The sequence below is a fragment of the Mus pahari genome, chromosome 1, assembly GCF_900095145.1.
Source record: "Mus pahari chromosome 1, PAHARI_EIJ_v1.1, whole genome shotgun sequence".
NCBI classification, from domain to species: domain Eukaryota; kingdom Metazoa; phylum Chordata; class Mammalia; order Rodentia; family Muridae; genus Mus; species Mus pahari.
In genome coordinates, this window is record NC_034590.1 from 103,725,088 (window position 1) to 103,744,332 (window position 19,245).

A 19,245-nucleotide genomic window follows, 5' to 3' on the forward strand; every position below is an offset into this window, starting at 1 on the left:
CATATGCAGAATAGTAAGACTAGACCCTTATCTTAGACCATCAATTCAAAATGGAGTAAAGACTTAAACTCAGAATCTTCAAGAATAAAATCACCTTAAGAAAACATTTGGAAAAGTCTCCAAGACACTGTTGCAGACAAAGCAGTTTTGGATTATGAATCTCAAAGCACAAGAAAAAAGTTTAGTTGGAGGATTCTAATTAAAACATCTTGTGAAGCCAAGAGAAAAATCAGCCAAGTACAGAGATAACCTGTAAGACAGAAGAAGATATCTGTAAACCATACATTTGATAAAAAGTTCACTTCTAAAACATATTAGGAAACTAATCCAATAACATCAAGAAAAGAACTTGAAAATGTGTAAATAAATAGCCATTTCCCAAGTGGACATTAGATAGATGAGAAAATGCTCAAAATTGTTGTTGCAGGATATTTGATCACATTGTGAACCTCCAGATTGTGGACTGGGAAAACCCTCTTTGTGGTGTGGTTCAGCCCTAGCACACACCTTTAACCCTTTCTGTAAACAAGAGCTAAATAAAATCAACAATAGGTCATAGGTCAAGAGGCAGAGCAAACAACCAGTTGAGAGGGAGTGAACGTAAGAAAACTAAGGGGGAAAAAAGGAGGGTCTTTGAGTTGAAGGGGATTTAAGACAGTGTGGAGGAGGACAAAGGGCTTCTTCCTTCCAGGACGGACATTGGTGGAGTTGGCAGGTCAGCCGGGTTCTTTCTCTGCCTAGTTAAGCTAGCAGCAGGTTTTCTCCCCAGCATCCAGCTCCTCAGATGCTCGTAAAATTGGATGGCTGGGATTCTTTTTTAAAACAAAAAACAAACAACACACAATATACAAATACATGAAAATACAGACTGACTCCACAATCAGATACCATTGCATCTCTGCTATAGGGAAAAATTACTACCAGAACTTCTGGAGAGGAGTGACAAAGAGGGACCGTTACACACGGTTTATAGGAATTGGCTCCTTAAAAACTAAAAAGAACTGTCTGTAAGTGTGGCACTCACACTGCATGGTGTCTAGTTCCTTGCATTTTGAAGGAAACTACACCAGTATGTTGATGAGACAAATGTACTCCTGTGCCCATTGCTGTATTGCTTATAACAACAATATATAATAATCAATATAAGATAATGATACATCTATATGATGTTGTTTGTAACATGTAGTGAGCAGAGGACTCCATGAAAATGAGACTGTTGGGAATGGAGAGATGCTTAGGTTTATTGCTATCTATCTATCTATCTATCTATCTATCTATCTATCTATCTATCTATCTATCTATCTATCTATCTACTTACCTACCTACCTACCTATTGGAGAATTTAAAGTCTCAGCTCTATTTTCATTTACTTTTTGCTTTTTTAAAAGAGAAAGAAAAGTTTGGAGCTAAGACGAAAGGATGGACTATCCAGAGACTACCCCACCTGGGGATCCATCCCATCATCAGCCACCAAACTCAGACACTATTGCACATGCCAGAAAGATTCTGCTGAAGGAACCCTGATATAGTGGCCTCTTGTGAGGCTATGCCAGTGCCTGGCAAACACAGAAGTGGATGCACACAGTCAGCTATTGGATGGAACACAGGACCCCCAATGGAGGAGCTAGAGAAAGTACCCAAGGAGCTGAAGGGGNCTGCAACCNTNTAGGTGGAACAACAATATGAACTAACCAGTACCCCCNGAGCTNGTGTCTCTAGCTGCATATGTAGCAGAAGATGGTGTATTCAGCCATCATTGGGAAGAGAGGCCCCTTGGTCTTGCAAACTTTATATGCCCCATAGAGGGGAANGCCAGGGCCAAGAAGTGGGAGTGGGTGGATAGGGGAGCAGGGGGGGGGGAGGGTATGGGGGACATTCGGGATAGCATTTGAAATGTAAATGAAGAAAATATCTGATAAAATAATTTAAAAAAATAAATAAAAGAGAAAGAGTCAAGACAACATGAATGACCCTTGTATTAAATGAAATAGATAGGCTGAGAAAGACAAACACTCCAGGATTTCACATAGGCATTCACAGAAGCACAGCCTAGAATGGAGGTTTCCTGGGGATGGGTGGGGTGGCCTGGGAAAGGATGGTTAAGGGCATACAGTCTGGGTTACTTAAATGGAGGAACATTCTGAAGACCTGCTTTACACCAAGGTGACCAGAGAGCATCCAGAAGCATTTGACCTCAAGATGGCTGAGACAATGGTCCTCAGGGGACAAAAGGTAAGTAGGTAGGTGCTGGATGGGTTCCCTGTAGCCATCTAGTAATTTTGCAACTCGCTTCTTTATGAAGGGACAGTGCACATCATAAGTTTGTATAGTTTTTGTCAACTAAACTAGAGCAAAGCTAAAACAAAACACGTATGTTCTTAAATAAGTTTAACTTCAGATTGCATACCTTGCCCTCAAGCTGCTGAAGCCGTAGCTGGTCAAGCAGTAATTTAGTAATTTCATCAGAGTTTGCTTGCATTCTAGGATTCTCCAGGGTTTTTGTTTTGTTTTGTTTTGCTTTGTTTTGCCTTTTTTTTTTTTTGAGAATCATAAGAAATGGAGATCTATGCAATATTGATGAACTTCATAAACTATTTCCTTAGAGTTTCTGTACAGTTTATTACTTAAGTGTCTTGTAAGACAGGAAGAAGTCATTTGGAAAACAAAACCCAGGACATTGGGCAAATCACTCATGAAGCCCCTTTCCCCCACCATCTGCAGAGCAGAGATCCTACTTTTTCTTACTGTGATCGAAAAATGACCTCATCCTGTAAGGCTAATTCTAACCAAGAGATGAGACCCGGTCTTTTCTTCCTACACCTCCTACTAAAACTTAAACTTCTTTTAAAAAACGAAGCAGGGCAACAGGGCAACCCATCGCAGTGTCTGAAGTCTGCCTGGGAAGGAAAGGCTCTGGACCAGAAGCCTTCAAGTAGCTCCTGCTTCGTGTTTCCTCTGTGAGCTGATAAAGAAAATTTGACTTTTCTCTGATAAGCACATTTTAAAATTCCTCTGTGGTTAATACTGGGAGAGCTGACCACAAATATTTCTCTCAACATTTTATGGGAAAGCATTCAGGAGGCTCAGATGAGGCAGAAGTGAGAGTGTGCCCCCCCCCCCCCCGGGGCTGACTGCAGGAGCTGGGGTGACCGAGGCTGCTGTTTTCACTTATCAACTGAGTCACATCTCCCCCTGGGTGTCCTGAGAATGCAAAGCCATGTTAATACTGGCTCCAGCCAAGAACTGTCAGCCATCTTCTGGGAAAGAAAATTTGCAAATGCCTTCTAGAGAATTCCATGTCTCTACTGGTCCGTGATTTGAAAGGCTCTGACTTGGCTCACCTTGGGAGGTGTGGATAACGCAATTCAGATGAAGTCCATCTGATCTGGGAGATATACAGCAGGGAGGCAGGTGGGCCATGTGGTCACCCCATGCTCCTGGTCTGGGTACAGTCCCCCAGCACCCTGACAAGTAGGAGATGTATAAGTAAATAAGAACCCCAAGTTTGCAAATGGCAATGGGGGCACTGAGGAAAGAGAGAGAGGCTTATGGAAGTAGATGCTCCTGGTGGATTTTCTGCAAGCCTAGGGTGAGATACACAACTTAATTGAATTAGTTGTGGAAGGAGGCCATGAGGAGAGTTTGGGGAAGGAGCTAAAGCAGCAGTCAGGCCATGAGGCTGTGTCGGGTCTGCCAGGTTGAGGCTTAACACCAAGATAAGAGTAAGGACACATGTTTAAGAAAGAACTGGGTGGAGAAGCTAAAGCCTCCCTCCACACACCAGGCCACCTGTCAAAGTAAAGAGTTCAGAGGTAAGTGTTTAAAAAGGCTGGATGAGGTCAGGCAGGGTGCCATATCAAGTGTCCTGTCCTGGCATCTCTTCAGGAGTTAAATCGAAAGTGAGATTAACTAGGGAGCCGGACGAAGAGATAGGCTGGGAAGGATCTGGAAGGGGTGGGGATGTGACCCAGGGAGAGCCCAAGACTCCAGTGGAAGATGCTCAAGGCCAAGTTTGAGGAGCTGCAATGAGAGCAGGGTGAAGTCCCCAGTGTGTCAACGGAGAACGGCAAGGGCTGCCGTCCACCTGGTACACATACAAACCCTGCTAAACTCGGATGCCCACGTGGCTGTAGTTGGCACTTCTCCCCGGGTGCCCACGTGGCTGTACACTCAGGCTAGCCTTCCTTGGGTTCTGTCTGAAGGGAAGAAGCAACGGCTAATTCCGAAACACTCAGCTCCTGGGTTATGGTTAGCTTTTGTACATGGTTCAGTCTAACCATGTCCTGCACATGGCTCAGTCCACACATGATCCTGAAGAATTGATGCTTGCTTATAGCTCCAGGTGACTCTAGTAAGTTGACAAGAGTGCTGACCCAGGAAGAAGGCAGAAACCCACAGGTCAGGAGATTGAACATCTCTGATTTTCTCACACAGGTCAATAATTGCCATATGTTACTTGTTATTCCACCTAAGACCCTTTCTACATGTCTACACACCAGAACCTTCCTGGCCTCTGCCTGTACTGTTTCTGGTCTGCAACTACTCTACACAGCAAGCTACCCCATCTTCTGACCACTGAATGAGACCAAAACTTAATCTGTTTAGCCCCCACTCCTGCCCCCAAATATTTTTTTGAGCTGATCTCCCTTAACCCCATCTCCATAGTTAGATGGAGGATCTTCTAGTCACTTCTCATTCCTGCTCTTTCCTCCCCACCCACCCTGTTCCAGAACCCACCTGCTTCGTTTCCAGTCACCTCCACACAATGGGAAAATCCCCAATCAGGAGCTGGAGACTATAGCCAGGAATTTATAAAGCTACTTCATGCACCCTCTGTCACCCCCAACTGCTCATAAAACATTCCCTTCCCTTCAGACAGGGACCCTTAGCCCTAATTAGCACTTATACCCACATATGTACGCACATGTGCACACACACACACACACACACACACACACACACCATCATCTGCCCCTGAGCCTCCAAGGCTGCTTCAAACTCATCAGACAACATGAAACAGCTGGCCAAAGATCCCTTTCGTCATTGCTGCTGCAAATCCAGGGACCTGCCTCTCCCAGCCTCATCAGCTGCCAGAGCTCCCACCTGAAATGCTTGGGTCTGTCCCTAAGCCAAGACTGCTTGGCCGGTTCCTGATCAGAGGCAGTTATCCCAGCATGGAAAGGCAAACCTGAGCCTTCCTTCCACCAGACGTCTCAATGCTGCAGCCGGGGCTCATTCGCACACATGATTTATGATCTAATTTAGCATGTAAGGAAACATCTGCATTTTGCTTTTATCATCTTGCCAGCAGACAGACTGAAGACAAGATGCGTACTGTAGACTTGTTTAATGGGGCCTTAAACATTCCCTCTCACTAGCCTGAGCTTATGCAAGGCTCTAGTTTCAAGAGTTGTCTGATCTAACTGACCTAACACAAACAAACATGGAAATAAAGCTCTCTTCAACGTATCCCTACCACAGGGACAGTTGGAATGGCCATAAAAATCCATGCTGATCAAGTCCCCCAGAGAGCATGCCAGTGGCCAGGACAGTCTTGGAATTGGGGGAATAAAAAGGTGACTTAGTTATTTAATACTATGACTGGGCCCCTTTTATTATTATATACAGTTTTAAAATGTTCATTCAGAGCACATGAACTTATAAGGATATTTGTTTTGGGGAAAACATCAAAGTTGGCTGATATTGCAAGCAGTGTTGCATGCCCCCCACATGCACAAAAGATGCATTCAAGTTCAAATTCCCCAAACTGTGACTATGACCTTCTTTTGACCTTGTCATTGGAAATATGGTCCTTGCAAATATAATCAAGTTAGTATGTGGTCATACTGGATGGGCGGAATTTAGCTTTGAATAAAAAGAGAAAAATTGGATTCAAGATCACACAGATAGGAAGAAGGTCATTCGAAGACAAAGGCAGAGAGCTACAGGGGCCACTCACCCGCCAAGGAGCACCAGGGATGGCCAGAAGCCACCACAGCTGGGAGAGATGTGACATGCATGCTCTACTCTGAGCCTCCAGACTAGACTGGCCCTGCAGATGCCTTAATTTTGACCCCTGATCTCCAGAACTCTGAGATAATGCATATCTGTAATCTTAAGCCAGCATGCATGTAGCAATTTCCTATCAGTATGATAGGAAAGTAATGCAGACTTGCAAAGGCCATGCCCCCTCTGATACTGTGGCCCAGCTAGAAGGTCTACCTCAGGAGAGGAGGAGAGAGCATGGCACCTGCTACAGTTTGGATCCCTAGCATCCTCCTGTGTGTGAAATGCTCAGTCCCCAGCTTGGAGCTGCAGGAAGGTAGCAGCTAATTTAAGAGACAGGATAAAGCGGGCATTCTCAAGCCACTGGAGGTGTGCCCTTGAAGGAGACAGTGAGACCCTGGTCTCTTCTTCCCTCATTTGCTTCCTGGTTGCCATGAGATGAGTAGCTTTGCTCCACTTTGCATATCTCATTGTGATATGCTGCCTTGCCATAAAGCAATGGTGCTAACTAATCATCCCGAAACTTCAAAAAAACCGAGCATAAGTCAACCCCTTTCTCCTTAGAAGTTGATTTGTCTCGGGTATTTGTCATAGTGATATAAAGTTAACAAATACATCACCATCCTGAAGAATTGCCCTCTGGCCATCTGTCTCTGCTTCTTAACAAACCAAAGGCTGAAAACGGAGATCTTCCAAGGTTAGCTTGTGTGTGGCTGCATCTACATTGTGCTTATCTGTTGACATCAGTGTCTATAGCCTAACTCTTTTGACCAAGTGACATCTTTCAGACCCAGCGTGAATGAAGGTGCCAAGGGGATACTCCCACTGTGGCTGGCCTCTGGTCTTCACAGTGCCTTGAGATAGCTGTGCCTGAAACAGATGTTCTTTGTTGAGCCAGAGACTAAACAGTGCCCTAGAGAACACACCTAGATCAAGCCTGTGTCTGCACCTAGCTTGAAATGCTAGCTAGACACACAGTGTGATGGGCCAGCCCTTTGCCCATCTGCCTGGTTGGCTTTCATTTTTTATCCTTCTGGAATGTGCCATGGGATGGAAGCCACAGGTAACTTGTCAGTTCCCTTGAATGAAAACAAGGCACTCAACTGTGCTCTTGCTGGGGTCTCTAGAGAGCTCTCCTAAAGTGTCTGGATGCAGGAAGGACTCAGTTTACCTAGAAGGGAGTCTAATAGGAACTGATTACAGAAGCCTTCTTCTCTCCTGCTTCCCTCTCCTCCTGAGATCTTGGTAAGCTTTGATAAGCTGCACTTTATTGAATATGCTATCTTCCCCAGGGGACTTCTACTCAGAATCATACTCACGATTTAACATCCTGGGAGCCAAAACATATTCCTAGGAAGAGAGATCTCATCCCTGTATTCACAGTCATAAACCAGAGGCGTCCTCCAAACCCCCAGATTTTAAAATTTGGGTTGGCAGGCCCTACACAAGTGTTCTGATGTCCCCAGTCCTTGCCTTCATCTCTTGTTATTCTTGCTAGTTCAAGGGCCTGTTTATGAGGGTCCATGAAAATAAAAAAACAAAAACAAAAACAAAAAAACTGAGGTCATCTTGCTCTCAGTGATGGTCTCAGAAAAGGTTCCTGCTAACTCCTTCTCCTATGATCGAGCGAGTGAGTGAGTGAGTGAGTGAGTGAGTGAGTGAGTGAGTGAGTGAGAGCCCTGCCTCTCAGGGTTGTCTTAACCCTTGGCCTCATTGTACTGGGCAAGCTGGCCATCCTTCCTCTGAGCTCACAGCAGGAAGAAGTCTCCAGATGACAAATGTTGATGCAGACAAGCTGGAGTCAACTTCTTGCCCCAGGTCTGTTTTGCAATCTATAAAGGGCAAGGGAGATCGCTTGCAAGCCTCCACTAAGAGCCAAGAATTTGAACTCGCTATCCTGGCTCCTACAGTGGTGTGGCTCCTTTCCCAGCTACAATGGTGAATTTGTGTCCCAAGTTATTTCTGCTGAGTTGCATGCCCATATGTAACCTCTCAAAATGAGCTGGCTCCCAGAGCCGGTTTCAGGATGCTGAGGTCTGTGCATGCCAGTGGCGTTATTTGGGATCCTCATCCCTTCAGTGAAGGCTCCAGGCCTGAGGATGTTTGTCCCCAGTCTGTTCAGGCCTTCCGAGCCACCTGCAGCTTACCACTAAGAGGATGAGGAATGGTGAACTGCTTCTTGTTGGCGCGGACAGGAAGTAGGCTCTGCTTCTGCCCCAGGTTCTCCTTTTGTTGGGTTTTCCTTTGCTGTACCATGCGCTTAAGCTTTTGCAGCCGTTCTTGTGAGCGAGAAATGAACTGAGGTCTATGGACTTCCAGTGCTTCCTGATTGGAACAAAGAAGAGACTTTTGTTTTTTAAGAGAAGGGAGACCAGGTAATAATAGAGCCATCTGATTTACTCCATGGGAGCCAATCAAGATCACAACACTCTATGGCAAAAAGCCACAGTGCAAACCCAACCCCCGCCCCCCATGACCTTTTGTAAAGATGGTATGGTCATATTGATGACAAGGTACTGGAGGTCAGTGGCTGGCCAGCAGCACAGAGCACACTGCATCAGGGCCAAGAAGTAACTAGCACTGGAGCCACTGAGTACAAACAGCCAACATCTATCTGCCTATTTGTTGATTTATGCTGCCAAACCACTCGCTGCTGAGGAACCCAGATCTCAAGGTTCTGTACTTCCATATTCTAAGAGACATGGGTGGGACCTGAAGGCAGGTGCTAGAAACATGCACACTCATTCCTGCTGGGGGCAGAGTCTTAAGGATACAGGGATTGTGCCCCTAGTGTAGAAAATGGTGCTTTTCAGAGATCTATCTGTGGCTAAAGAGACCACTTCTGGGTAGATAGAGGTAGAAGGCTCTGCTATACAGAGTGGTTCTATACAGTGAGCTTCATAGGACAGGTCAGAATCTCCCCACATCTCCTTGTTCAAAGCAACATGTGCGGGGCTGTAGTGACGTTTTAGAATTTTGGAAATGTACTAAGAGTGTGCTTTCATTTTAATCCCAAGTGTAGGGATGCAGGGCTGCTCTGAACTCTCTACAGCAGCTGACTATGATTTGCCTCATGCTTTAGCAGAAGTGTGGTTTTGCCAGCTGCAGATAGTTTCTGCAATTGTGAGATGTTTATTCTGGGAACTTTCATAGGACATATAATGCCAGATCCCCAATGGGTGGATTTGTGTGGAACTCTGGGGACATCTTAGATGTTTTCCATAGGCTCATCAAGGTCCAAGGATGCAGCAGTGAGCCAATGGAGCTTTCTTTACATTTGTGGGGAGTTGCACCCCATAGCAAGTGCCTTCCCAGAAAGTGTATTTAACTGCATAGTGTGCCATTAGCAGCAACTTTCTCTGAGGCCATCCGCCATGTTAAACATTTTAACTTTGATCAATATATGCATGTTACTTCTCTAAACAAAGAAGCAGCTAAAAAAAAAAGAAAAAATATCTTCCATGTCCTTCAGGTCATGGGCATACAACTTGGGAAGCTTCTTGAATTGTTCAATGGCTGTGCAATGAACTCTATGGAATGTCTAGAGGCTCTCATCTGATAGGAATCTTTTGAAAAATCAAATGTGACACAACCCCATGTGACCTCTGGGCACCCTTTCATTGCCATTGTCATTGATATGGTGGCAGTAGCAACAATCCTTATTCTTACCTGGCAGAGTCAAGTGTATTGTTTCCATGAGGCAAATAGCGGAAGAGTTTAGGAAAGGTCACGGAAGGGCCAGAGTGACACAAACAGATTGGGAGTCACAGGCAGAAATGAGATCAGGTGCATGCCACACTCCTCAGAAGAGATCTCCCGTCCACTAGAGTTAAGCCAGGATGGGGATACATCAGAGGCTTTACCTGCAAAGTCATAGAGCTTGCCAGCAGAGGCTCATAACTATCTTCTGATGGATCAGAGCTCTGTGCTCCCTCTGGGGTTGATGGAGAGGGGGTTGCTGGTGAGGGCTCAGGTGTGACAGTGGGGTCTTCATTCTTCTCACATTCCTTTAGTTTTACAACCAAGTCACAGCACGTGTAATCTAGGAAAGCAGACATATAATACAGTAAGAAGGTACTCAGTGGCTCTCCCATCCGGCTGCCTGACACAGGAAGGGACAAGGACACACAAGACAATCTAGAAAATAGAAATGCCAGTGAGTTATTAACGGGCCTTGTTAAGCTGACAAGATCCAGCCTCATCACAGACCTTTCCAGCTGCCCCAGTCACTGTGGCAGTCATCGGAGTCCGTGACTGGCCAGTTAGGCCATGGAGGGGTTCCTTAGATTGCAGTGCTCAGAATGTCCTTGCTCAAAATGAAAGGAGACTTTTCTAGTCTGGATCTCATATTAAGTGTGTCCTGCGTAATTATTACAGTTCGCTTGTTTCAAGACAGCATATTAATCTGCCTTGTGTTTGCCGCACTAATGATATAATGACTGGGGATGGTGTTCAATTATGCATCCCTCCCCTTCATTTTCCAGAGTCCACCACTAGCCTCACAGAAGCAATGAGAAGGGTTTCTCTCTCAAAGCTGGCAGAGCCCTTTCCTGGGGCCATTTTAGTTTCCCTTTGTGGAAAGGGGCAAAAATTAATTGATTCCTTGGCGCTGCAGGTGGGAACAATCCTGGGGCTAGCAAAATAGCATTAATAACTGTTCCAGACCACCTCCTGACCAAGCCTCGGTCTGGAATGCAGGACAGATCCTTCCATTACTCTTAGCCCACTCCTCCCCTCTGACCTCACTCTGCAGTGCCTTCTCAGTTCCAGCCTCACCTAACTGCTCCTTTGTCCTGGTCCAGCATCTTCCTGTCCTGTATGGCCTCTGATCTCTATTAACTGCTTTTGGTTCTTCTTCCTGGTGAATTCCCATCTCCAGACTTGAGTTCTAATGACCAGGGCACCTCCTTGACTTCCTAAGGTAGGATGCATTCCCCGCCTCCTACATTCTGCAGCATAGTCGTGAGGTGGGTTGTAGGAGCATGTCTTAGCCTCCCTGGACCATCTGATGCTTATCCTACATGTATCCATAGCACCATGTATAGGGCTTAGAAACTGGTAGTTCTTCTGGGAGAGGCAAGGTGCCTATGAGGAGTGTCTCCTGGCCACAGGAGACAGTTCATCCAAGCTCCTGGTATCATTCATGGTTTATAGCTGTATGCTCTCTGGCTGGATCCTTTCCCTACTCAGCTCCCTTCAGCCCCCACCTAACCCAACACCCCCCCCCTTACTCCACTTCATGTCACATGTCTCTGCCAATGTCACACTACTTAGAGGTGCTTAGATCATCCTCCCAGCCTCCAAGCTCTTTCTCTTCTTCCTTCTAGAGGATTCCCTCATTGTCCCACTTTCTCTTTAGGCCTAACTAGTAGCTCAGGCTAGCTCAGGTCTAGCCACCAACCAGCACCCTCTCTCCAAAGTTATGCACTCTCTACCACTCTGTTCTCATGTCTCCAGGTGAAAACTCTGTCCAACCCCCAGACTCACAGAGAAATGAGGTGTCTTCATATCTCTTTCCTCTTTCATCTTCATGTGAATATGGTAACTACGGGGTCAGTCCTAGCAGGACACCTCCTCACTGCTCATGACATCTGCTCCAAGATCTAGAATGTCTTCACCCACACGTTCCCACCTTAGAGACCTTCTTGACTGAGTCTCAGTCCCAGCCTGGTCCCTCCCCTGTCTATCCACATACTGCTCCTGAAACCATCGCCTGCAATGTAAACCCACTGAGATTCTTTCTTTCAAAGTCTTGGCCCTGCCTGTGGTCCAGACTCCTGCGATGGGTGTAGAGGGCCTTCTGACCATGGGGCCCTTGGAGAATCAGAAATCCCTGGCTCTGGTGCTGGTCTTCTGGGCCCCTTGGAATTCTCCATAGCAGCCAAGGCCCTCCTGGAACTCTTCACTTTGTGCACTTTTCCCTTCATCCTTGGTGTGTGTGTGTGTGTGTGTGTGTGTGTGTGTGTGTGTGTGTGTGTGTGTTTTCTGAAGTAAGATTTTGAAATCTCTAATGGTATTGTTATCTCAAATGCCAGCTCAGAATCATTTGGACAAAGATGTCTGCTCAGACCTTTCCAGAGCGTGGGCAGTGGCTCCTCATTGTTCACCTAGTTATAAATAATAGACCTGTTCCTCCTGCACCTCAAAGAGTACTTACTGATCAGCTTACAGCAAGCACATAATAATTGCTTCTGCAATCAATTGGTAGTTAAAAAACATAAGAACCAACTCCCTGTAACATTACTTTTGCCAATTAACATACTCATTTTAATTTTTATCACCCCAAACCATACCATCTTGTATGTATCTTTCTGTCCCTTTCTAAGTTCTTTAAAAATGTCTTCAGGGTGACAGAAGTCCAGATTCTCTCCCTTACATTACTAGGCACGAGAGGCTATTCTCTGTTGTGTTATTCTTTCCCTACAGAATTGTTCACTACGGTATTTAGGAGTGGTCAGCAGCTTGACCTGCAGGGCTATGATGCCTATGTCCAGCTTGGCTACTTCTATTTCCCCTGTGGGAAATGGTGATGAGTCCTCCCTATGTACACTAGGGCCCAAATTGCTCATTTTAAATGTTGGCTGTATGACGGGGGCTGTATCCCTTAGCTATTATTTCTGTCAGCCAGTTAGTGGGAGCCTGGGTAGCCCCAGAGACATGCTACCTTCAGGGCAGTTGCACTAGCACCCCAGACCTTCCAAAACAGAGACTGTGATGTCCCTTGGGTACCCTCCTGGGCTTTAGCTGGCACTAGCCTTGGGTATAGTAAGTCTGGGGGCCTCATGATTTGTATAGAGCTGCCATCTATCTGTTTGCAGAGCATAACTTACCCATCGTGCCTACTTGTTGATCCTAATCTTTCTTTCCCCTCGGATACGGTCATAAGGTCAGCTTGGGTGAACCATCCCAGAAAGGCACTGAACTATTTTCTTTAGGCATGTTAAGAAAGAGCCCAGGGGCCGCCGCCCTTCCTCCTTACCTTTGGGGAACCGTGTTTCTATCTGAACAGCCCCATCTTCCTGCAGAGAGGCACACACAGTTTGTAAAGGGCAATAAAACCCAGGCAGAGGGACTCTGGGTATCATGAAGTATGGGTGCTGCCTCTCGTGGGACTCAGAGAGGATGCTAGGTTGACCATCACTGCTTGGTGAACTGTCCCCTTCAGGAGGGAGGTGTTTAATGGGCTTCTGTCCCACGGGGAAAACAGGAAGAGTTCTTTGTGCTTCTTGCTGCTGCTTCTTGCTTCCAGAAAGTACTTTTGTTTCTATTAAAAATAAAATGAGAGTTGACTCACATTATTAGATGAGCCGACCTCTCAGGTACCTGATGTGTTTTGCTCCGGTAGGCTACAGCAGGGCTTCTGGAACAGTCAGAAGTAGTTATAACTCTCATATGTGGTCGTCAATGTGGTAGTCATTCCTGACTCTGAACTGTAGGTTAGGTGCTGTATTTGCATATACTGTTATAACCTCCCCCAGCCTTGAGCAGGCTGGCTCAGACCTGTTCTGCCACAGTGAATGAGACCACCTACGGTGGAATCTTCCCACCTAGATAGGTCTATTGTTCTGCCACCTTTGTGCTCTTCTCCAAGACTACTGAACCTGTCTTCGTGAGACATTCCTGAATAAGCAACAGCCTGGTGACCAAGTGCTGACAGCCTGGCAACAAAGCATCAAGAGCCTGGCATCTCGGGGGATGATGGGCCTTCCCCCTTTATAAGCCCAGACTCTTAAGTAAACTCTGGGGCCTTGACCAGTATCTTGTCTTGGTCTCATCATTTCTCTCACCATTTCCTCCCCTACAGCCCCAGCCTCCCCTTCAGGAACAGAGTGCTTGTAGCTGCGGGAGGCTACATACTGTTACCACGAATTTGGCTTCATTTGTATACATTGTTACCATGTATTTAGCTGGAATGGGACTATTCCCAGTGGTGGCCTTGGGAAGTAGCAACGTCTTCCCTATTATGTTCAGCACAATGGAGGATGGAGCATCTTGAATGTGGGCTTAACTGGCAGTACCTGAGTTCAATTCTACCTCTATCACTTAAATCTCCATAGCCTCATCTATAAAATCTAAGTGGGGGTAATAATAGAATGAGTGACTATTAGATATTATTCATTTACTATATTACTGGGTTTTACATAACAAATATAGAACTAGAATATATGCTACAGGATGTATTCAATTATGTCTAATGTACCAAATAGTATTATTTATGTAAATATTAAAAGAAGTAAGAAGAAAATAACAATGCTTAGAGCATTTTATAGACACTAAGCATTTGGTTAGCTCCTATATTGATTTGCTCCTAGTATTACAGAGCTACTGCTACCAAGCTGCATGATATAGCAAGTGCAGACACATGAAGCAGAGGATCATGCCCTTGTCAGGCTCTGATGAAGAGGTGGTTCCATAACTGTACGGCACCTGCTGTCACTACAGTGTAACATCCAACTCCCCAGAGACCTATGTCCACCAATCAGGGCAAGTGAAGGAAGCTATATACATCCGTGCTTTGCAGCAGCTCAAAGAGGCAGGTATTCTTGCGTAAATGTGTACTCACCAAATGCTTCTTTGCCTGGAGAGACACTGTGGTGAGGGAAAGGGCAAAGCAGGCCAGGGGTAGAAATGGAAGTATAGACACACTTTCTTTCTGCTCCCTGTTTAATAGGCTTGGGTGTAAAAAACTAAACTTTCTTTCATAATATTCGATAGGTTTTTTTTTTTTTTTAGATGCCTGTTTTAAATAAAGTCATGACTCTTCTGGAGTTACCATCATCCCATGCTGATGTCCCTAAAGGAAGTGGGTTCATTAGAGGTGCAAGCCTCTAAATGGTTATGTGTGATGTCAGGGAAAACAGTGGGTAGCACTAGAATAAAGGAAGGACATTCACGCTCTGTTTTCTCGAGTGTGTCCTGTATAGGAAAGCATGGATCCATGACACCTGCTCTGAGCATGTCACTGGTGAGGTGTCAGCAGTGCCCCAGTTTCCATCGCTGGCTGTGTCCCTGTGTATCTGAGAGCAGTTGGGTGTAGGTGAAGCTAGGTCATGCCATCCAATGTGAAAAGCAGCAATATTAGAGCATGGGCACCCCTAACATCACCTTCATGGCTTTGGATTCTAGCCCAGGGGAATTAAGTTGGCAGCTTTCTATTCCCACTCACCATGAGGGTGCATCTGTATTCCCTCTGCTTTTTAAGCAAAACACAGAAAAAGTTCCTACCGGTCCGAGGCCAAAGTGCTGAATGTACAGCAGCTGCTAGACTTTGTTTTTGAAATGGAGACATCTCCAAGTACAATAAAGCTGTATTTTGCTAAATTGTACGGAAACATGTTTATAAACCTTTACTCCAAAAAAATCACCCATTATGTTTAATTATAAAATACCATAGACAGAAAATGGCCTATAACAGTCAACCTTCCTACATGACTTCCTTTCATTAGGGACACTCAGAAAAAGATGTACAAAACCCAACTAATTATCAGGGATGCAACCTCTGCTAACAGAGATGATCTGCACCTAAGGTTATTTGAATCAATATATTTCATATAGACTTATGGAGTATAATGGATCAATATTTCCACCCATGGCGTATCTGTCTTTTCCCAGTTCCTCGTTCCTTTTCTTGTTACTGTTTATCTGCTTCGCTGTTCTAAGATAATGGCTGTGAGTTTATGTGTTTTATTTGTGACTTAAAAGGGTTAAAATAATCCCAGAGAGCAGAACACAGCTCCTATAGTGGGTAACTTACTGGCCATTGATCTTTTGTGAATTCTGTGGGTATCTTGCCGATGCTGTCTCTTTTGTGAGTTCTGAAACATGTCCATGGCAGTGGGGAGGGCCCCTACATTGAGTTAGGGCAGGGGGCTGGGGAGTAGGGAGAAAGGAATGGGCACACTGGAATAAGAAAAGTTAGGAGATTCACAGGTTGTTTTCTTGGGAGTCTATTCTGCAAGAAAGAATAAGCCCATGACATGGGCCTGCACAGGCATAGACAGGCAGTATACATGGCCCTTTTGTCCCATATACTGGGGAGGTTGGACTCTGGGTTCTTCATCCTCACCCTGTATTAATTATCTCAAGGTTGTGACTAAAATACATAACAGAAACAATCGATGGAAGCAAGACTTTTGTTGTTGTTTTATGGTTTGAGGGGCATAGATTCCCCTCACGGTGGGAGAGCATCAAGCTAGGAGTAGTTTGGTGTTAGACCATAGGAGCTTGGGGAACAACAACCTCATTTCCTCCTGACCAGGAAGCAGAGGGAACTCCAGCCAAAAGCCAAACAGCCTGCCCAACCTCTACAGTCCTATATATGTCAGCAAGGTTTTATGTCCTAAAGTTTCCATGACCTGCCCAAACAGCGCTCCCAAGTGGGGACTAATTGTTCTAACCTAGCAGCCGGTCTGGGACATTTTACACCCATACCAAGAGGCTTTTGAGCTGATAGTTTACTACTGCAGGCTTTGCTCGGTTAAGAGAAGCATGAAAAGGCCGCACGTATGCCGGATTTTGTGATTTCTGTCTCCTTCCTGAGTCTGTACATGGAGAGGGTTTGGCACTGCACATTTTCTCCTAATAGGAATGTATCAGATTCTTCTCATGGTGTTGCTCCACCCTATAGTAAACTTGCCTACCCTAGACTTGAGCTAGATTCTAGGAATCGAACAAACAGCAACAGAAGATTCTGCCCAGGAGGTACAATAATAATAATAATAATAATAATAATAATAATAATAATAACCCAAACATGTAATATCCTTGGCTGGGAAGAACATAGAACATAGGGTCATCATGTACCATCCACTTATACCTTTACAATCTCACTGCCCTTGTATGTTTTCAAAACCAAAATTATGTACACTATACACAAAAGCCACTGTCCTGTCACTGTGTCTATTATGTGAAGGCTTCCAGAAGAGAGTTTAGCAGAGTGGCAGGGCCATACGTTAGCAGCAAATCATGTCCTGAGCATACATGACTAGCTCCAGTGAGACCATGCCGGACTGCTGTATGGCCAGGCATGCCAGCTAGTGGTTGTGGGTTTGGCAGAGTGTACTACTCCACATTTCTGGATCCCAACTACCTATGTGCAGCAGCAAATCTTAAGACAGATGGAGCAGGGAACTGGGAAGCAAACCAGAGCCTCTGACAGGAGAAGCCCAGTATAAATGGGATAGCAAGGACCTTGGCAATACAGGGTCAGCCAAGAAGGGGTCTATGCAGGCCAGGCTAGGGTACTATCGACTTACACAGATTCTTAGGACAACAGGAGAACAAGGTGAACATTTCTCTGGATACTTTACCTCCAGTGGCAGTAATATACCACCATTCATACTGACTTGATAGAGAAAGTCACTTTCTTGTTTCTTTCCCAATATTTAGGAGATGTATAGATTTCAGAACTGCAGTGACTGGGAGATTCCAGATCATGGCAGACAGCAACAAAGTGCTGAGCAGCTGTTCACAAAGACAGACCCAGCACTAGGACTCTGTCAGCCAGATGTCAAAGGCAGAACATTAAATTTAGAAAACGTGGACATGAGGGCCCCTTAAGGGGCAGCTGCATAAACAGTCCACAGTGCAGGCCAGGCTATCACACGTAGAACTCACGTTTCTATCACTGATATGTGAACTAGATTAAACTGGGCCTGGATCTTGGGGGACTGGAGAAGAAATGTAAGCTCTCTGGAACATTCAGTAAACCTCATAATGACAAGCATCTAAACATAGATGCTCACCGTAAACGCAGATACAGGTCCTGCAGGGAGGACTCAAGCTTTCTCAGCCGCACTGGAACACGAGAAAAGGCGGCTATAGAAGAGAAAGCAGGAGGGGCAGGCTTCTGCATGAGTCACGCTAATGTCTCCAAGGAGGGAGGAAAATACAGGAAGGATGGTGGCTTCCTAAGTGAGCAACTTCCGTAGCAGGTATGGTTTGCTTCATTCTTTTACATCCTGACTTCAGTTACAATACAGGGAGAATCAAGGAAAGTAGAGCTAGCCTTCGGTCACTGAGAAACAATGAGGGAATAAAATGTAGAAAGGGCTCTTTCCACCAGCATGGCTGGTGGGGATTCCCTCTCTTATTTTTCTACCCCAGGCTTCATCCTTTGGTGCTTGGTGAAGAGTCTCCTTGTGTGGAGATGGGCATCTTTGTGGTAGTGCCGCACCCCACCCACGGCAGACTTCTATTTAAAATCAGACATTAATTGCTTCAGCATATTTCTGCTTGGTCTCTTCAGAGCTTACATGACATCCTAATGATGAGGGAGGGACGGAGGGAAGGGGGTGAAGAGGCAGAGAGGACATGGAGTAAAAAGCTCCCTCCTGCCTTCGAAGCTGTATTACCTACTAGAGCCTCACACTGTTCCATTGCAGCAGAAGCAGAGTCACTATTACTGGGGTGGCTTAAGGGATAAAGGACTTACCACGTGAGCCCGAAGACAAGAGCTAGGACCTTCAGATCCACGTAAGTGCTGGCTGGGGAGGGGAGCAAGCCAGCAATTCTAACGTGTCAGTGGCCAAGATGGGAGATCCCTGCAACAAACTGGCTCACTAGAGGGCTGAGCTGAGAGGATCTGGGTTCAATGAAAGACCGTGCCTCAGTATGTAGAGGATGGCTGAAGATGGTACACACACCAACTTCTAGATTCTATAAACATCCACGAGTGCCTACACACTTACAAGTGAATCTGCACATATAAACATGCAAACACACACGTTAAGTAGAGGGTGCTGCAAAGACTGAGGGATATGCAGAGGTGAAACACATACAGTAGAATCCTTCCGCTGTTGAAAGGGAGGCTTCCTGGAGATGCCAGCCCTTCTCTGGACAGTGAGCAGCTTTATTCTAACCACACAGATATCAGCAGTTTTTTTTGTTTGTTTGTTTGTTTTTTCCTGAAGGAATAGATAAAGAGAGGAGGGACTGATGACCAGAAAAGGCTGGCTAGTAAAAGGTCGCTATAGTCACCGACTGAGGAAAGAGGCAGGACAGAGAGAGCTGCTGTGCAGATTTCACTGTGGTGTTTGAATATGAACATGCAAGTCTAGAAATAAGAAGCACTCTACCTTGAAAGAAAGAAGGGGAAAAAAAAGCATCATGTGTTCACTGGTATTATTTGAAGGTTAAGTTCCACACTATGTGGAGAACTGTGCATGTAATTCTCACTTACTGTAAGACTTGTGCATGCAATCACAGCAAAGCAATAATGCATATTTCTCCCAGACAGAA

At 45.5% G+C, this 19,245-nt stretch overlaps 1 protein-coding gene across 2 annotated transcripts in view; it reads right to left on the reverse strand.

Annotated features, from left to right (window-relative positions):
* Positions 1–19,245, reverse strand: part of C1H10orf90 (chromosome 1 C10orf90 homolog) — a 102,107-nt gene that overhangs the window by 18,586 nt on the left and 64,276 nt on the right. For both annotated transcript variants that reach the window (XM_021216109.2, XM_021216105.1), the window contains 3 exons: positions 12,986–13,270; positions 9,870–10,048; positions 8,154–8,331 (listed from right to left, as the gene is read on the reverse strand). In XM_021216109.2, coding sequence (XP_021071768.1) covers positions 8,154–8,331; positions 9,870–10,048; positions 12,986–13,270 — 642 coding nt within the window. The remainder of the gene's footprint in view (positions 1–8,153; positions 8,332–9,869; positions 10,049–12,985; positions 13,271–19,245) is intronic.